We start from the raw sequence: 20,857 nt of genomic DNA, 5'->3' as shown, positions 1-20,857 counted from the left end.
CGATCCCATTGGACTTATGGGAGACAATTTGGATTAGAAATGTTAAATTTACACAAGCTCAAAATTTGAGGGAAAATTTTTATAAAATGTTTTACAGATGGCATTTAGATCCTAAAAAAATATCTTGTATGTATCAAAATTTACAACCCAAATGTTGGAGATGTGGTAATATGGATGCGACATATTTTCATGTTTGGTGGAATTGTAAAAAGGTAAAGGCTTTTTGGATTTGATTTGGTGGAACATTCAAAAGGTTTTTAAAAGGAAGATAAAGTTCACCCCTCAATTATTCCTATTGGGTATCTTTGTGGATTTAAATGACAAAGAAACTACTTTAACGTTGAATTTATTAACTGCAGAAAGGTTATTAGTAGGCTCGTATTGGAAGAAGGACTCGTTGCCTACTTTACAAGAATGGATATTTAAAGTTTCTAACTTTGCAGAAATGGCAAAAATTTCTGCTTATTTGAAGGATCATACACAAGAAAGATGTATTATTGTATGGAGAAGATGGATAGATTATATTCAGAAAAAATATGGGACTATAAAGTTTCATTTATTTTATGAGTAAATTTTATAGTAACTGTTGTAGAGATTTGTTTATATGACTTAATTTAAGGGGAGTTAAAGGTTAAGTATGATTTTTTTTTCTTTTTCTTTTTTTTTAACTTTCTTATTAATAACCCTGTACTCTGGTCTGGGAAGCGAGGGGGGGAGGGTTGAGGGAGGGTGGGTGGGTGGGTGAGTGGGTGGGTAATGATAATATAGTCATGGTAAATGCTTGGGCATTTCCCCTATGCTGCGTTCATGTGTGTGAGAGGGATGAGAGGGGAGTAAGGAGTAGGGAGGAAGTAGGATGGTTAGAGGAGGAGGGGAGGGGAAGAGAGTAGGAGGGGAGGACAGAAAGAGGAGGCAAGTAGGGAAGGTTTAGAGAGGGTGGACACAGCCTGGGGGGAATGGGCAGGCGGTACTAATGGTTAGGAATTTATTTTAATTGAATTATTTTGTATAAATAAATGGAAAATAAAAACTTTTTAATAAAAAAAAAGAAAAAAAAGAAAGTCGCTGGAAATGCAGATTCTAAAAAGCCAAATTTGTAGAACGACAACAAAACAAAAGCAATGACATTATTCTGGAAAATGGTTTTGTTGCAGGAGAGCTTGATGCAACATGGATCTCAAGGCTTGGTACATCAGCCGAAAACCAATAAAGCAGCTTATACTACTAACCGAAATGTCCCAGAAGTGTAGCCACCCCTCTTGCTTGGCAGACAACGGAAAGTCCCAATGATCTGTATTCGGTCTCCTGGCTTTACTTTGTCTACCAGGTCATCATCTAAAATGATGTCTACAGAGCGAGGAAGTTGTCCAGCTGGTGCTTTCTCTGGCATCTCCTGGATTGTGATGGTCTGATGATCTTTGTAAGTTGACAGGCCAAATTCTGTCTCAAGAGGATTGTTTTCTTCATCCTACAAGAATGTACTTTTGTTTTTTACTAAATTTTTTAAAGAGGGTTTTTTGGTTTACTTGCTAAAAAATGGGATTTGAATTTATATTCCCCATATAAATATGCTATGCAGATTACTTGAATTCTTGGGTACATGCTGTGCCACCAACATTATTTATATTTTGAAGTGGTACATAGCATTAAATACTGAGCACCAAATTTGGGGTCGAAGAATATTTAACGATATCATATCTATATCCTAATATCTTTTACAATTCTTTCATAATAGAGACATTTCTTTTCTAGGAGCTTGAAAGCCTTCTGAATCCACACAGCTCACCTTGGTGGGATAAACAGCAGAGGATGGAAAAGCTTCCAGGGAAGTCAAGTCAGTGTATCGGCGCTCAATGGTTTTCTTGGTCGCAGGGCAGTAATGCACACTTCGAACCACCTTTGGGCGCACTAAGGAGCCTACACGGGAATAGAAATAGAAAAGGCATCTGGAAATAAAGAAAAGGGCTAAGCCAACACTCAGTCTTAAAACTTACTTCAGATGTTCCCATGCTAGACTGCAAAACATTACATGTTTTAAGTTGATGTAACATACCAGGTCTTTTCACATCAATTGCACACTCAATCCCATTAAATTTATTTTATCTATTCCTAGACCGTTTTAAAGATAACAGTGGATAACAGTGCATCGCAATCTGCTCTAAGCCCTTAAAAAACACACAAAAATATTTAACACAAGTACTTCCAAATGATTCTTCTGAATAACATTCTCAACATTCTCGTTCTGATCCTGAATGTATAATGTTTAGCTTTATTGGAACAATTCTTACTTAAATGTCTATTTCACTCTTTTACAAAAACCTGGAGAGAAAGCCTCATCATTCATGGAGTACATTGGATAATATATTGTTAGCAGGAAAGTAGGTACCGCCATGTTCCTTTCTCTCCCCCCCCCCCACAAGTCGCAAAGATTTCTAAAACTGAAGGAGTTACTGTTTTTTAAATATAATCATTAACCAATCATATTCCATCCATTTGGAATCAAAAGCTGCTTTGAACAGCTTTTAGTGCACAGACTGCTTCACTCACATTTTGTAACAATACCCTCCACACAGACAATACAGCTGAGAAACTGGGATGTCAACGTCCGAGGTGTCACATGTTTAGATCCAAAGCTGCCTTCTAACCCAATATAAAAATCTTCATACTGCTTCGAATATGTAGCATCCACAGAAGCAACAAAGTCTTTCAGAGCACGCTGGAAAGCCACCAATTCCTCAAAGGCGTTGTTCAGCAAACTGCAGCAAAGATGAATAAGAGTTTTAATGTCCTGTCAGAAAAAGCCTATATCATAACAGGAAAACAATTCTCATTAAAACAACCCTATCAAGAATTAACAATGTTGTTAATTCCCAGTGCTCCTTTCAAAATAAAGATTGCATCTATCACTGTAATCTTTAAGTAAACTAACCATCTTTAAATTTTCCTATACTGCACTTACCTAGAACTTTTGGTATCACCCTGAGTCGTAGTTAAAGATCAGAAATTAGGCCCTCACTTGCTCAATGACAAGCATCAGAGAAAGTCTAGCCACACAAACACTAATTTTACAAAGTTAGAAAGGATATTTTGATTGTCACTGAAATTTGTTATTTTTAATAAGACCAGTACTGTAGAATATTTGGTTTATAACATGTGCCTTATTGTGTAACTAAAGGAATGTATAGATTAATGCCCAATGGATTAACATATAATAACAAATATTACAATTGTTGACAACATTCCAAAAATAGAAATAAAGACTTCTGGATGCTGTTTTAATGATCCTGATTATTCTATGAACATCAGTGAAATGGGGGAATTAGAAAACCCTGGTCACAGCAACTGCCCAACTTTGTTTGGATTCAAAATCCTCCGAGCTGGCCTTGTTAGTACACAGACTAAAGATTTTCAGCAAACTCTCTCCTAGTATTTTACATACTGAGAAACCAAAACAAGTCCCAGAAGGTGACTAGTCCCTAGAAGTCAAATTCACCACAATACCAACTTCACCATTTCATTTTGCTATCGCTGAAGCAGATTAAATTTCCCAATTTTTAACATAATCCAAATGACCTAGCTTTGACATTCAAGTATTTCAAAGATAATGTATTATGGACTACTCTTCTGCCTTATTTATAAAAGCCAAATCTCCAGGAGATTCTTCAGATCAAAACTTCATTGCTTCAAGTCATTGACTAGAAATCTAACATTACAATTAAGACCTGAAACATAGTAAAGCATTCAACAATCTTCATGTATAAGCAAAATTACCTCTGCAAATAGTCATTCCTTCCCATGATGGTAACCTTCATGAAACAAAACTGCCATTAAGTAACAGCATTTTGTCTTAGAGTGACATAAGGACTTATGTTAGCCTTAAAGTACCTTACATAAAGTTCATCAGTGTGACCAGGAATATTTAACAAGGGCTGAGCCAGCCATTGTCTTAAATCAGAATAAAAGGCACAACCTAGAAAAACATTCTGTAGGGATTCAATCACACCATAATTAGCAGAAGAGAGATGGGTTTGTGTGTACAGACTATGATTATTGAAAACTTTCCTTATTCAGTTCACAAATAAAATAATGGTCCAGAGTGAATCCAAACACAAAGCATGGTTGCTTTCAAAAATTCCTAAATGAGACAGGGACTGGAAGACATACATAAGCTACCCCAAGTTCCTTTTCCGGGGAGGAACCAAATACTTCGCTAACATTCTTATTCTTACCGACTGGCTCTTTTCTCATTCTTTCTGCGGAGGTCATTGATATTCACAATCAGACGATGTCCATTGTCATTAATCATGTCCCGGACTTTACTCTGGTAAATTCCCTGATCTTCCTGGAAGGAGGGTAGGTAAGAAGAACTGTTTAGACAATGTTAATTCATTTATTCTGATTCTATGGAAAAATGGCCAAGAGGCCTTCTACTTCATCATGGTTTATTCAATGTTCTCTAAGTGAAGTTGGATTGTGTTTCCTCTCATTATTCTCAGTGACACAAGTTGAGCTGGATGGAGAATAACTATCACGATGCTTAAAGTTTTGCATTAAGTTTATTTAGTGAAATTGTATCATGCTCAAATTCATAAAAATAAGTATTTTCTCTTTCTACAATCACTTTAATAGGACTATATACTATAGAACCTGTCTACAAAACTCCTTAAACCACTTTTTAAGCTTCATACAGCAGCTGCATATAACAGCCACACAAACCCGTGAAAAGACGCATCTGTTTTATGGAATGGAAACAGGTGCTATACTTGTATTCCTGCATGCTTCAGAGCATTATACATCCTCTAACTGAATAATTTTGCCCTTGTTCTACAAATGAAGAACATGCATAACATGGTTTTGTAACTGGCAGATAAATGCAGTAGATACGTTTTATGCAAAATACTGTGAAATAATTGATCAGATACATCCCAGAGCAGACTGCTTTAATATTTTTTTAAAAAACAATGCAATAACAAAAAGATGTTGAGTTTTCAAAACCTAAATTCATTTAATTCTGCTTTTACATAAATTTTACATATTAAAAACTCTAATATGGGATCCACATACAGTACAAGCTTAAAATAATATATTTAACATAGTATTGTTTGCTTTTGCTAAAATAGTACATTAACATAAGTGGGAAAATGCATCCTGATGAAAAGCCAATATTTCCTTACAATTTGAGCCACAGCTTTTAATTTGATTTTGTTTTTTTAAAAAAGTCATATAATTTCTGACAAAAATCAGAATTGGTCACTCAATCCAAAAAAAGAAAATTAAAAATGTGTAAAGCAATGAATGTCTTTGCATTCATTGGAAAGAAAGTATTGGGGAATGGGCGGAGCCAGCTGTCAGAGCGGGCGGCAGTGTGAATGGTCTCTCCGGCATCGCCAAACGCTCGTCCTAGGTCTGTGGGGCTCATCTGAGCCGAAAGAAGCCTCATGGGGGCGACGGTAGGTGTGGGCGATAAGCTGATCTGCCGTCGGTGGTGACTGGCGAAGGGTAGTGGATAAACCCGGTACCGAGCAGATCGGGAAGAAGACGGCCAAAAATGGCCGCTGAAGCTGACAGCTGGATGGAGTAAGCGAGGAAATAGCAGAACGACGATAAATTGGACTTAACTAAACTGACTTTTCCCAAAGCTTTGTGAGTGGTTTTGGTAGATGCATCAAAAGAGAATGTGGAAAGGGGAAGCCTGGAAAAAGAGAAGCTGAAGGAGTGGAAAGACAGCGGCGAGTGAAAGTGGCAGGAAGAACGCCCGGAAGGGCCTGATATGGAGGAGCCAGGCTGCACTGATTAAAGACCTGGCGTTTTAAAAGCCACACAAAAGGACAGGAATCAACCTTCATTTAAGCTAAGAACCTTGTCTTATGGTCTCAGGCTTTTGCCTTTGTCTGCTGAATGGATTGGCCAGCAGAAAGGTGTCTGATCTCTTTCTTTTAGTGTTTTTTTTTCTTCTCCCTGGAAAGAGATAGAGATTGCATGATAGAAGGAACTGGAATGATATAGAGACTGACAACCTTGGAAAGTGTTGCTGAGGAGATAGCAGGTGATTATATGCACGTATAGAACTGTATGGTATGAGACAGAAGAAAGAAGAAAAGAGAAAGGATATTAAAGAGAGATTGAAGGGTTTATTGGATTATATAAAAAAAAGGAAAGCGCTGGGAAAGCTTAAAGTTAACAGCTGAGATTGAACTGTTAGAACTTGTACTTGCATCAGTATTATATTGATAGAGTTACATAGATAGAATATACCAGCAATATTGTTGTTGTTTAAACACCTGGAGGGGGAATAACGTAAAGGGGGAGAAACTGGAAGAACGAAAAGAGGGAAGTGGAAAGTGGATATTTTGGAAGAAGAGTAAGTGGTGGGAAAGTTTATTTAAAATGGCAAGCAATCCAAATTTAGCTAAGATTGGTGGGGGGGAGAAAAACGTAACACAAGGTTCCAGCCCTATGAGCCAAAGATCATTAGATGACATGCTTCAAAGAGAATGTTCCAATCCACTTAAAGAATTGCAGGCAATGATGCAGGCAATCCAGGAAGTCATGATGAAGAACCATGAGGAAATCAAAACAAATTAGAAGTAGTTAGGAATGTTACTGGAGAAATGAAAGAGAAGATTCAGGCAATGGATGAAAGATTTGAAGCTTTTCTGCAGCAAATCGCAAAAAATGAACAGAAGTTGCTGGCAGTAGAGCAAAGATTGGACAATGAAGAAAAGAAGGTGGAAGAGATGGACAAAAATTTAACTGAGACTAATAAAGAGTTATGACAGCGGTGACGTTACTGGAAGCGGAGAAGGCGACCCAATATCTTAGATTCCAAAATGTTATTGAGGAAAGTGGAGAAGATATTCCAGACAAGATGGCGGGTTTGTTGGCAGGAGCTCTGGAGATTGACAAAGAAGAGATGATTGCTGGAATGGACGAGACATACAGGGTGCAGACAAACTATGGGAGACGACATAACCTTCCCAGAGAGGTCCATGTGAAGTTTATAAAAAAAGAAAATTAGAGATGAATTATTATATAGAATACGTGATGAACAGTTAGAATACGGAGGAAAACAAATTATTGTGTTAAAACAGATACCAAAAAGGATGAAAGACCTCCAAAAGAACTACCTCTTCCTGACATCCAGGTTACATCAAAGCAATGTAAATTTTAGATGGTTAACACCAGAGGAACTTATTGTGACTTGGCAAGAGAAGAGGTTTAGATTGGATACAGTAGAGAAAGTAGAAGACTTCTACAGGCAATATTGTGCTTCAGAGGAAGACCTGAGGGATCTCGGAGAAGAAAGAGTTATGGTTGAAAAAAGAAGAGATATTGAACGAATGTTGGAGAAAAGAGGGACAGAGCAAAGCATGGAAGAAGTGAGAGGGGGAAGAGGTCAAGATAGGCTAGAACAACAGGGGAGAAGCTCAGAAGAGGCGAAGGAAATAAGAATTACTAGAAGCACAAAGACACGACAAAAACAGGACAATGGGAGAGGAGTATAAGATTTGGTCAACAAATATTAGAGGGTTGAACGCACCAGTAAAGCATAGGAAAGTTTTTAGTAAGCTTATTAAACTAAATGCAGACATTATCGCATTACAGGAGGTTCACATAAAAAATGATCAAGAATATCTATTAGAACAACCTAAATTAGGTAGGCTATATGTTTCACTAGACGAGAAAAAAAAGGAGTAGTTCTGTATGTTAAGCAGAAGATAATTTCGAAACAAATCTATAAAGACAAAGAGGGAAGGGTCTTGATAGCTGAGACTAAACTGAATAAAAAAAATATAATAATTGTTGTAATATATGCCCCAAACGGAGCTCAAGTATCCTTTTTTAAAAACCTTCATAATAAGCTGAGTGATATAGAGGGAGATGGTTTCTGTATAATCGGAGATTTTAATGCAATTGCAGATAAAACAAAAGACCATAAAAGTACAGAGGCAAGGAAAGGAAACAAAACAAAAAAAAACACTTCCCAAAACCTTTTTTGAGATGTGTACAGATCTTAGCTTACATAATGTTTGGAGGGAAAGGAATTATGATAAGAGGGAATACACATACTTTTCTAATAGACATAGATCATGGACCAGGATAGACATGCTATGATTTACAAAAGAATTAGCCTTGGAAATTAAAGAAATTGATATTGAACCTAGCCTCTGGGCAGACCATAATCCGATAAGTTTTTGCTTGAAAGGACAAAGGAGCAGGCCAAGATGGACTCTCCAAAGAGTGTTTCTTAAAGAAAAAGAACTTAAGGAAAGAATGGAGAAAGAGATGCACCTTTTCTTTCAAGCGAATGACAATGAGGATACATCCTTGCAGAACATTTGGGATATGGCAAAAGCATACATGAGGGGTGTAGCAATTTCATACATGGCCAAGAGAAACAAAGAGAAAAAACAATATAGGATGAGGCTCGAGGAAGAATACAAACAGGCCGAAACACAATTTCAGAGAGATCCTGAAAACAAAGGATTGAAAAACAAAATGGATTTAATTAAACATAAACTATGTATAGAGGATTCAGAAAAGCTAGCACAAAAATTACAGGCAGCTAAGCAAAATAACTTTGAACATGCGAAAAAAGTGGGAAGATGGCTGGTGTATAAACTAAGTAGACAGAAAGAGAAGCAACGGATTATTAATTTGGAAGATGAAAAAGGAGAGATTCAGGAGGAGGAGACTATAAAAAGGGGAATTGCTCAAAGATACCATGAAAAACTATATAAGAGAAATGAGGGGGAAAATGCAGAAAGGATAATAGAATACTTAAGAGAAGGCAGACATACCTAAGATTCCGGAGGAAATAAAATCTATGTTAAATGAGGAAATAAGAATGGCTGAAATAATCAGGGCTATAAATAAAAGATCAATAAGGCAACTGGCCCAGATGGAATACCAGCAGAACTATATAAAGAACAACAAAGTGCACTCAATCAATACCTACTAGAAGTTTTTAATGCCTATTAACTGAAGCTAAAATACCTAAGTCTTGGTCAGAGGTAAATATAATATTGATTCCAAAAGAAGAAGCAGAAAAAACACGGATACAAAATTATAGACCTATATCATTATTGAATTCTGACTATAAAATTTTTGCCTCAATAATGGCGGAGAGATTCAAAAAGTACCTAACTGAATTCATACATTCGGATCAAAATGGGTTTTTACCAAACAGACAGACTAAGCGGAATATAAGAACAATCTTAGACATTCTCAAATTTTATAAATCGCATAGTGATCGTCAAGTGGCACTTCTGTTCCTTGATGCACAGAAGGCTTTTGACAATGTCAATTGGCAATTTATGATCCAACAACTAAAATTAATGGATGTTGGGGAAAAAATTTTAAACATGATAACCGCAATATATTCTGAACAAAAGCCCAGATCATAATAAATGGAGAGGCCACTGATAAATTCAACATACAGAAAGGTACAAGACAAGGATGTCCTCTCTCGCCATTGTTATTTATATATACATTAGAAATTCTTGCTAGAGTAGTAAGACAAGAAGAGCAAATTAAAGGACTTAAGATTAAGAAAAAAACATACAAACTTCAAGCTTATGCAGACGACTTAGCATTTATATTAGAAGACCCAGAACAATCAGGGCAGAAATTATTCGAATTATTGGAAGAGTATGGGGATCTGGCAGGTTTGAAAATAAATAGAAACAAAACAAAGATTATTACAAAAAACATGACTAACATACAAAAAGGAAACCTCGAGGCAAAATTAGGTATACAAGTAGTTTCCAAATTAAAATATCTAGGGATAGTTATTTCAGCACGCTGCTCATCAATTAAAGAAGACAATTATGGCAAATTGGTAAAGAATATAAAAGTACCGTATATGCCGGCGTATAAGGTGACTTCCGCAAGCGTTAAAATCGGCGCCAAAGACGGGGGTCGTCTTATACACCGAGTCGTCTTATACACCGGAAATACTGGTAGTTTCCAGTGTATAAGACGACGTTCTAGGCATGCGACTCGGCGCCAAAAACGGGGGTCGTCTTATACGCCAGGTCGCTTTATACGCCGGCATATATGGTAGATTTAGACCACTGGAAAAATTTACATCTTTCATTACTTGGGAGTGAAAATGAACATCCTACCTAAAATGATATTCCTGTTTCAGAATATTCCAATACAATTAGACAAGAAATTTTTCAAGGAGCTGAATAAATTAACCTTGGAATTTGTGTGGTCCGGTAAGAAGGCAAGAATAAAATTAAAGGCATTACAGGATACCAAAGAGAGGGGAGGTTTAGGTTTCCCAGATTGGAAGCTATATTATCAAGCAGTGGCCCTAACATGGATTAGAGCAGTGGTTCTCAACCTTTTTAATGCCGTGACCCCCAACCGGTCGTAAGTCGAGGACTACTCAACTGTCGTAAGTCGAGGACTACTCAACTGGTGCAGCACCGTTTGCAGAATGGGACTTTTGGCAGGCTCAGCAGGGCAGAGACAGCCTGGACAATTCCTATTGGCTTTTGAAAGCCAATAGAATTAGACTCTATTCAAGAGAGTCTATTCTTTTGGCTTTCAAAAGCCAATAGAATAAAAGGGAGTAGCACAGCTAAGGAAAAGAGGAAAAAAATGGTGGACTGCGTTGTTTGGCGACCCCGTGAAATGGTCGTTCGACCCCAAATGGGGTCCCGACCCACAGGTTGAGAACCACTGGATTAGAAACTGGATAACTTTAGAAAATAAAAGATGTTTACATTTAGAGGGTTATGACCTCCAGCAGGGTTGGCATGCTCACATATGGATGGGGCAAAGCAGAAACCACCAATATTTTTTAAGACATAAGGTTCGGCAAGAATTAATAAAAAGCTGGAATATAGTTAAACGTCAATATTACACAAAGATTCCGGCTTAGCTATTGCCATTGGAGGCAATCACATATCCCAATCTGTATAGGAAAGACAAGGCTATTGTATATAAAGACATCTTGACAGAAGAAGGTTATTTAAAACAAAAACAAGAGCTAAGACAACAAGGAATAGACATGGAGTGGTGGTCTTATCTCCTTATACAAGCAAGATACATGAAGGATAAGCAAGAATGAGGTATTAACAGACAAGATATGGGGTTAGATAAAATATTGCTAGGCCTGGAGAAAAAACAAATAAAGAATATTTATAAACACCTGTTGGAATATAAGCTATATGAGGAGCAGGTTAAAAAAAACAATGGTGACATGGGCAATAGATCTAGGATATAATATAAATATGGATCAATGGCAGCAAGTATGGGAGCAAAATAACAAAATCACATTGGCGACATCATATAAAGAAAACCTGTATAAGATGGTTTACAGATGGCATCTCCCTCCGGCCAGATTAGCCAAAATGTATAACGGATATTCATCTATATGTTGGAAATGTAAAAAAGAAAAGGGCACCTTTTTTCATGTATGGTGGACATGTAGAGAAGCACAGGTGTACTGGCGTATGGTCTGGGAATGGGCAATAGAAATGACTAGGCAAAACATTCAATACAAACCTGAGATATTACTATTAGGAATACTAGAGAAAAATGTAAATAAACAGGACACATATTTAATTATTCATGTGGTTACGGCGGCAAGGATACTATTTGCTCAAAAGTGGAAAGCAATGGAAGTACTGAGTGGGGAAGCACTAATAAAGAAAATTATGTATTGCGCAGAACTAGACAGGATAACTAAAAGATTAAAAAATCAGGAAGAAACAGAATTTTATCGAATATGGAATAAATTTTATAGATGGAGGGAAAAAAATGGAGGTCATAGTAAAGAGATAAGTTAAGACAGGGACCAGAAATGTATAGTTGTATATAGATATATTATATGTAATTAATGTACAATATGGATTGAGATGTCAGTCAAAGACGATTTACCATGTTCAATGTTTTTAATCCTTTTTTTTTCTTTGTACTCAATAAAAACTTTTTTAAAAAAAGGAAAGAAAGTATTGGAATTATGTACAAAAAAATACAAGCAACATACAGAAGTGAACCTGAAAAGCTATTGACAATAAATGTCCCATTTTACAAAGCTCACCTTTCTAATAAAAGTGCACACCTTCCCAATTTCACCTAAAAAATGAAACACTACTACTAAGCAACTCTTTAGATTTTTAAAGGTAGCTTTACAGTTCTAAATAAAATGAGGATTCTCTGCTTGTCTGGAACAAAAAGTCAAAGAACTTCCAACATGATAACAGTTATTTCCCACCCAGTTCAACTTGTATTACTGAGGACAATGAGAAGAGCCAGAATCCCCATTTCTTCCATCCACTGAATAAGCCATGTGCAGCTGAAAATTCTCTTAACCCTTAACTAGGGAAAATTCCTGGATTCACTTATTCTCTCAGTGAAAAGAAGGAAGCATCCATCTAATGCAAAATAGATAAAAGGAGGGCTTACAACAATTCATTTAGTGCATTCAAAGTTACAATGGCACTGAAAAAAGTGACTTTTTCACACTTAGAACCATTGCAATATCCCCATGGTCACATGATCAAAATTCAGATGCTTGGCAACTGATTCATATGTATGACAGTTGCAGTGTCCTTGGGATCATGTGAACAGCTTGTGTGTCTTTCTGACAGGCAAAGTCAATAGGGAAGGTACATTCAGTTAACAATCATGTTATTACCCTAACTTAAACAACTGCAGGGATTTACTTAACAACTGTGGCAGGAAAGGTTATAAAATGGAGCAAAACTCACAAATGTTTCACTTAGCAACAGAAATGTTGGGCTCAATTGTGGTCATAAGTTAAAGACTACCTGTACTCTATTACATCAGTTGCCCTATCCAGATCTTCTCTTTTAAGAGAAGGAATAGTTTTCTTCTTTCTAGCTGCCATTATTCTAGGCAGTTAGGGTCCCCATGGATTTAAATAGCACTTCAGGTTGTTTTGGTTTTAAGGAATTTATAACATTCCTATCCTTTCCTCTTGTGTATCATATTGTTTCAGCTGAGAGCAGGCACTTTCCAGATGTTTTGGATGTCAACTTCCATTAGTTCTAATTAGCATGGGCAATAGCAAGGGATCATGGAGTTTTAGTTAAAAACTGACTAGCAAAATAAAGGTAGTCTTTACAATCAAGTTTGGTTCCTCGTGATTTTATTAATAAAGTATTTCATATAATTCCTGCATCCAAGTGAAAGCCTATATAAGGTTTAGCCTCTATTGATCGCTCCCTTTTAAGGGACTGACCTACCATGGAAGACAGCTGCATGAAAAGGATTAAAAACAATGTGCTTAAACCATTATTAAGCAGCTAAACCATTACTTATTTCATCCTTCGCAAATTATTTGGGGCTGTGGAATTATACTCATATATTCTTAATGGAACAGATTGAAACTCGTCAGGTTAAGTGCTATTCCTTCCAGAAACTGTAATACCACGTATCCGAGCAGAGTGCTTATTTCCTTTTAGAAAATAAATTATCTAATCCCATTTTAACTCCTCACGAAGTAGATTCCATCCATTATTTTGCAGAAAACTTTTTCTGAATTCCTCCCACGACAAGATCTTGCCAATAAGCAAGATCTTGCCAATAAGCATTTTTACGACTGTCGCTTGGATTAGCCCAAACTCTCTGACCCCTGCTCACCTCATCATCCAAAAAATCCAAGTAGTCTCGCTGAGCTTCTCGCAATTCAGCATCATCCAAAGTAGTTGGCGCGGGTGCTGCCATCTCAGACTCGAGATGAATCCCCCCCTAGGCTGCTTTTTCTTCCACGCATATACAGACAACCACACTAGAACTCTTCCTGTAACTCTACTTGGCGCGAAAACCTAACCCTTTTTCCCGCCAAACTACACGGCGGTTCTGCCTTCTCCCCGCCCCCGACATTTTAGAGTTATTGCACCAGTGACCAATAAAATCGTGCATATTTTACTCTACGGGTGCGAACGCTCCGAAATAATCGCCAATCAATGAAGAGAAGGCTATGTGGGTGGGTGTATGTTTTGGCGAAAGGTATTGTGGGAGTTGTAGTATCTGAAACTCAATGCTTTGGATTTTTGTTTAAATTATCCATTTTTCCATTTATAAACTGAAATCCTCATTTGGAAGAACTGTGGTTCGCCCACTTAAATTTAAAGAGGAAAAAGCACACGGGATCTACAATACTTTGTTTAGAGAGATAAAAAAAGTTTTCTTCAATGGCAGTAGACCGGAAAAGACTGAGTGACTTTGCTTTCCATACGTATGATGGGAAGCGTAGTTTATTTGTATACCTTAACAATAACAATTACAAAATAACAGAGTTGGAAGGACCTTTGAGGTCCTCTAGCTCAACCCCCTGCTCAAGCAGGAAACTCCATTTCAGGCTATTAATTCAAACTATTGTTGGACGCTCCCTTTGCAATTCTTCATCCCGTTGTCTTCGTTTTATCAAGACTCCGCTGCTTGAAATTTTGAAAATCCAAATTGTTTGCTGTCATCTAGGGGTCATCTGGATTTTTGAATTATTCAAGACTTTGACTTCTTAACCCAAATTTGTCTTTGAATTAACGGGAATGAGATGGAGAAAAATTAACATTTATTTGTATGTACTGTAGCAGCTACCGGTAGCTACCTAAGTGAAAGCATCAGCAATATTTCCGGTTCTCTAAAAATAGTTCCTTTATTCTCCAGGAGGGGGGGCATTTCTTCATCTGTTTCTGTTTAAATGTTTCATTTGTACCGAGAAAAGACCAATGGACAGTTCTTCAGAGCCAAAACCAATTGGAGGATGGAGGATATCAGAACCATATTAATTCGAAGAAAAAAAATACTTCCTACTTTTCTGTAATACCTCATTCCTGATTTTATCAAACTACCTCCATATCTTATCCTACAAGGTTGCTATTTACATTGTATAAATTAAGTATTCAGATTGCATTTATAGTCTACCTTTGTCATGAGAATACAGGTTATAAAATATCTCAACTATCTTCATACATTTCTCTCACCCATTTTTTTTTTTTAAAAAAGCTTCCTGACTAGATGAGCAGGATTGAATCTGATAAACAATTGGGTGGAAGATCATTAGAAAATCACAGGGTTATAAGCTAGACTGAGAAGATGGAAAAAGTTCCCAGAAGACACCAAATGCACATCAGATTCTGACAGAAGACAATATTTGTAGCTCAGGGTTGAACTCAGGGATCTTTGGTGCTCTCTGAGATTGACCTGTGTAAACAAAGAACCTGGAAGTATTTTTTACTGCAATGAGTAGAAGAGGTGTAATGACCATTATCTTCTAGCAATAGAATGATTCAGCAGTGAAGCCTGGAGCAACAGAAGCAACCATAAAAACCAGTTATAGGTATTCAGCTCATGTTTAAGAAACAGGATAACATCCATTATTTTTCACTCTAGGTTTACACTGAAAATAGCTGGGTGTGTTGAGAGATTTTATTTGGAAGAATCATAAAAAGGTCTTGTAAGCAATTACAGTGCCTTCAAGTCAATCTTGACTCTTTAAAACTGCTTGGACTGGTCCCTGCAGTTTTCTTGGCAAGTTTTTTTTTTTTTTTTTTTTTAACAGTGGTTTGCCCTTGCCTGCTTCCTAGGTCTGAGAGACATTGATTGGCCTAAGTCACCCATCTTGCTTTGTGTCCAGGGCAGAACTACAACTTACCATCTCCCAATTTCTAGTCTGCCTCTTGTAAGCAATTAAAATGCTGTTTATTATTGAGGAAGAGAAGTGGGGCACTAGATTTGTGGCCAGATACGTCAGAGGATGCTCTATAGCAGACATGTCAAACTTGCGACGTCACATGACGTCGCATAACATATCGGAGCTTTTTCGCCATTGCCGGCAATGAGGTGGGTGCAGCTCCGGTATGATGAAACCGGTCCGTGGGCCGGCAGTTTGACACCCTCCTCTATAGCCTTCCTTCAGTGTCTATGTAGTCTTTAATAAGAGGGTCCTCAAAACATTGCTCTTAATGATACAGTCCTCAGTGGATATGGTGGTGTTTAATGGTATATGCCTCAAAGGTCATCAAAACTATTTTTTTGTGTATCTTGTACATTTGCCAGTTTGCTTTCCTCATTGGAAAGCCAATTTGCTATAGTGGTTAAGGCTTCCGGCTAGTAACTGGGAAATTTGTGAGTTGTAGTCCTGCCTTAAGCATGAAGCCAGATGGATCACCTTGGATCAGTCACTTTCTCTCAGACTTAAGAAGGCAAGAGTAAACCACTTCCACAAGTCTTGACAAGAAACTGGCAGGGACCTGTCCAGGAAGTTACCAGGAACAAAATAGTAATAATTTCCTCATTTGGGCATTTCACATTCTAAAGTACTTTTTCTTGTAACTTGACACTGTACTGCATCGCATGCATCTCTTTTTAAAGGCAATAATATGTTTTCTAATCCATGGTAACTATTCAACTTTACCTTTTATTACTGTATGTTTGGGAACTCCTCCCAGCTCTGGTGTTTTGAGAGAGATTATACTCGCTTGAATTTTTGTTCCAACTTTCTGTTTTTATAGTCCCTTCATGTTTCAATGGTTTCTTATTTAATAGTTTGTGATCCTGCTGAACATCTTTATCCATTTTCCAATTTCATATGTTGGTTTAGTAACACACTGTATGTCTTTCACTTTAGATCTGGAATGCATCTTAGAATTTGTTGCGCAGAGACTAGGATGGCTCAGTAGCCTAATCTGAATGTTTGGAACTAGTCTAATAATATTATCTACTCCATAGATAGTGTGATCTGTCTTGATTCCTGGATCTGGTGAGGGATTGAAAAATGGATTACATTTTTCCATAATGCAGCAAACAAAGGCAACTTTCACAAACTAGAATTTTAGGAGGCAAGATATGTCAAATTTTATAAAAACGTTAGTACAACAAATGTCAGACTACATACCTTTAATATAAGACTCCCTTGAGTTGAGTTTGACTCTTGGTAACTACATATTTATATTAATGGAAGGCTCTTGGCAACAATACAGAAGTTGTCTGCCATTGACTTCCATCAGAATAATCTGAATTCCCATTCTGTCCCACAGCACTAATAAAGACTGAGATGACTTTGGAGAAGCTATGCAGAGTCTGCCACAAAAACATACGTTGAGTCTGGGAAACAAGGAAAACATTAAGAGTTCAGCTTGCTTCTACCCTAATTTACTGGGGTATAAGAGAAAAGGAATGCAAAACGCAGTCAAGTTTTCAAGATTCTGTTTCTATAGCCTATAGAAATAAAGTACAGTTCCAGTTAGACTAATAGAATCACTTTCCTAAGCCAGTCCTACCTGCTTGTATTTCACCAAGTCAGTGAGACTATGGCTGCCTATTGAATATGCATACTATTCCTTTAATAATAGATAAAAAATGGCAGGGATAGAAGGTGACAAATTCTGGGGAAATAACATGGGGAATCAAGGCAGTCAACTAAAATGTAAATAGGATAGCAAAGGAAGGGCAAATTGGAATGGAAAATGGTTGCAGTCATTTCTAAATAATTATTTGAGAAGGATAAATAACTATTTACTTTATCTGGAGAATGCTCACTTGAGTAGAACTGTAGGTTAATAAATGAATGTTTTAGAACAAGCAAGACTGGAGAAATAAAGAAAGGAAGGAATAGATAGCAAAGGATAGGACAGATCAAATGAAATAAAGAATAACTAAACTACTAAGGTGGACTGGATGGCTAATGCAACACTGAGAGACAGAGAGACAGATGGACAGAGATAAACTATTAAGAAGCAGGTAGCAAAACTAAGTCTTCTTCATTCCATTGTTTCTCAATTTCTGAAGAGATTGTAGTTTGGGTGACTAACGGTAACCTGATTGCAAATCTCACACATCCTTTTTCTAGCCCCCTCTCCCTCCCCCCAGTTTTCTGCCCCTGGGTTTCTCAAAAAGCCCCCTTTCCCTCTTGCATTTGCAAAAAGAGTTTCAGTGAGGATCTGAGCAAAGCTCATATTGCCCCATCCACTTTATTTTAGGCCAGTGAAAATGGTTTCCCAAGTGTCCTGGAGCACTGGGGAACTACCAGAGGACTGGAAAAGAGCTGATGTAGTTCCCATCTTCAAAAAAGGGAAAAAAATGGACCCAGGAAATTACAGACCTATCAGCCTGACCTCAATACCTAGGAAGATCCTGGAAAAGATAATCAAACAACAAATCAATGAACACCTAGAGGCAAACAAAGTCATTACTAAAAGCCAACATGGGTTTGTCAAAAATAGATCATGCCAGACAAATCTTATTGCCTTCTTTGACCAAATGAGAAAATTAGTGGATCAGAGGAATGCTGTGGACATAATTTATTTGGACTTCAGTAAAGCATTTGATAAAATAGATCATAACCTAACTATTTGGGTGAGGAATGTCAAATTTACACAAGCCCAGAATTTAAGGGAGAACTTTTACAAAATGTTTTATAGATGGCACCTTGATCCACAAAAAATGTCTCGTATGTATCCTGATTTACAGCCTAAATGTTGGAGATGTGGATGTTTGGATGCTACTTATTATCATATCTGGTGGTCGTGTAAAAATATAAAAGCTTTTTGGATTAAGATATGGTGGAATATTCAAAGAATTTTTAGAAGGAGGGTAAAATTTACCCCACAATTGTTTTTGTTAGGTATTGTTACTGATTGTGATACTAAAGAGACTACATTGATGTTAAATTTAATCACAGCGGCAAGATTGTTTGTAGGGCAATGTTGGAAGAAGGAATCTTTGCCTACTTTGCAAGAGTGGTTTTTTAAAGTTTCTTATTTGGCGGAAATGGCAAAGATTTCGGCTTTCTTGAAGGATCAATCGCAAGAGAAGTATTTTGTGGTGTGGAAAAAATGGATTGACTTTATACAATACAAGTTGGATATAAAAATATTATTTAGTTTTTTAATAACTCATATTTAAAATTTAAAATATTTTATAGATTTTTTTTATTTTTATTTTTTCTTCTTTCTTTTTTCTTATTTTTTTCTCTTTTTAAGTATTTTTTTGTACTTATGTTTTTTCTATATATATATTATTGTTAAGTATTTTATAACTTGTTTAATTAATGTATTTAGATTTATTCATGTTTTATATTTTTTTTAAGATTTTTTGAAGAAATTTTAATTAAGCCTATATTCAGCTCTGGGAAGGTCGGGGGAGGGAATGGGAGGGTTGGGGAGGTTTGGGGAAGGGTTGTATTGTTTTGTAAAATTTTAAAAAACTTTCAATAAAAAAAAAATAGATCATAACCTACTACTTGACAAGATAGAAAAATGTGGGGTAGAAAGCACCACCACCTGATGGATCCGTAGCTGGCTGACTGGCCGTACTCAGCGTGTGGTCCTCAATGGAACCGCATCTACATGGAGGGAAGTGTGTAGTGGGGTGCCCCAGGGCTCTGTTCTGGCTCAGTGCTCTTCAACATCTATATCAACGATTTGGACGAGGGGATAGATGGGAACTCATCAAATTTGCAGACGACACCAACCTGGCAGGAATAGCCAACACTCCAGAAGACAGGCATAAGACACAGAAGGATCTGGATAGACTTGAACACTGGGCGCTATCTAACAAAATAAAATTCAATGGTGAAAAAAGCAAGGTTCTACATTTAGGCAAGAAAAACCAAATGCACAGGTATAGTATAGGGGGTACCTTGCTCAATAGTAGTAACTGTGAGAGGGACCTCGCAGTCCTAGTGGACAATCACCTAAATATGAGCCAGCAGTGTACTGCAGCTGCAAAAAGGCCAACACAGTGCTAGGCTGCATTAACAGAGGGATAGAATCAAGATCACGTGAAGTGTTAATACCACTTTACAATGCCTTGGTAAGGCCACACTTGGAATACTGCATCCAGTTTTGGTCACTGTGATGTAAAAAAGATATTGAGACTCTAGAAAGAGTACAGAGAAGAGCAACAAAGATGATTAGGGGACTGGAGGCTAAAGCGTATAAGGAACGGTTGCTGGAATTGGGTATGTCTAGTTTAATGAAGAGAAGGACAAGGGGGGACATGATAGCAGTGTTCCAATATCTCAGGGGCTGCCACAAAGAAGAGAATGTCAAACTATTTTACAAGGCGCCTGAAGGCAGGACAAGAAGCAATGGGTGGAAACTAAGAAAGGAGAGAAGCAACCTAGAACTAAGGAGAAACTTCCTGACAGTTAGAACAATTAACCAGTGGAACAACCTGCCTCCAGAAGCGGTGAATGCTCCAACACTGGAGGTTTTTAAGAAGAGACTGGACAGCTATTTGTCTGAAATGGTATAGGGTTTCCTGCCTGAGCAGGGGGTTGGACTATATGACCTCCAAGGTCCCTTCCAACTTCACTATTATTATCTCAGGATTTGAGTATCTGCCCAATCCATCCAATGTCTGTGCCTAACATTGTCTAGACCCCCTGATAGAAAATTTCTCCTCTGTGATCTTTTATTTTATTCTCTACCTCAGTGTTTCTCAACCTTGACAATTTTAAGGCATGTGGAGTTCAACTCCCAGAATTCCACAGCCAGCAGGTTACCCAATATACCCATCTATGATAAACAATAATGTAGGGCCAGGAGGAGAGAAGGAAGGAAGGAAGGAAGGAAGGAAGGAAGGAAGGAAGGAAGGAAGGAAGGAAGGAAGGAAGGAAGGAAGGAAGGGGAAGAAACAATGAAGAAGAAATGGAAGGGGGGATGAAGAAGGAACAGTGAGAAAGGGAGGGAGAGAAGAAAAGAAGGAAGGGAGAAAGAAGGAAAGAAGATAATGACAGAGAGGGAGGTGTGAGAGGACAGGCTACATACAAAATAGCCAGCACCTATTCCTTTAAGGTTTCTCCCTAGCCAGCTCAGCAGTTGGTTACAAAAGCAGAGAGACAGGTGGAGATAGTGGGGTTGGTGGG

General features: G+C 37.5%; 1 protein-coding gene across 1 annotated transcript in view; it reads right to left on the bottom strand.

The window, feature by feature from the left end:
* MCM3 (minichromosome maintenance complex component 3) overlaps window positions 1-13,707 on the bottom strand; it is a 31,372-nt gene extending 17,665 nt beyond the window's left edge. Inside the window, exons 1-5 of the mRNA XM_039326341.1 lie at window positions 13,624-13,707; window positions 4,230-4,342; window positions 2,548-2,756; window positions 1,787-1,917; window positions 1,230-1,468 (exon numbers count right to left, since the gene is read on the bottom strand). Of these exons, the coding sequence (XP_039182275.1) occupies window positions 1,230-1,468; window positions 1,787-1,917; window positions 2,548-2,756; window positions 4,230-4,342; window positions 13,624-13,707 (776 nt within the window). The remainder of the gene's footprint in view (window positions 1-1,229; window positions 1,469-1,786; window positions 1,918-2,547; window positions 2,757-4,229; window positions 4,343-13,623) is intronic.
* Between the last annotated feature and the right edge of the window lie 7,150 nt (window positions 13,708-20,857).

Source organism: Crotalus tigris, unplaced genomic scaffold (genome assembly GCF_016545835.1).
Source record: "Crotalus tigris isolate CLP2741 ecotype Arizona unplaced genomic scaffold, ASM1654583v1 scf7180000024340.7048381, whole genome shotgun sequence".
In the NCBI taxonomy this organism is placed as follows: domain Eukaryota; kingdom Metazoa; phylum Chordata; class Lepidosauria; order Squamata; family Viperidae; genus Crotalus; species Crotalus tigris.
This window is presented reverse-complemented; position numbering and strand designations above follow the sequence as displayed.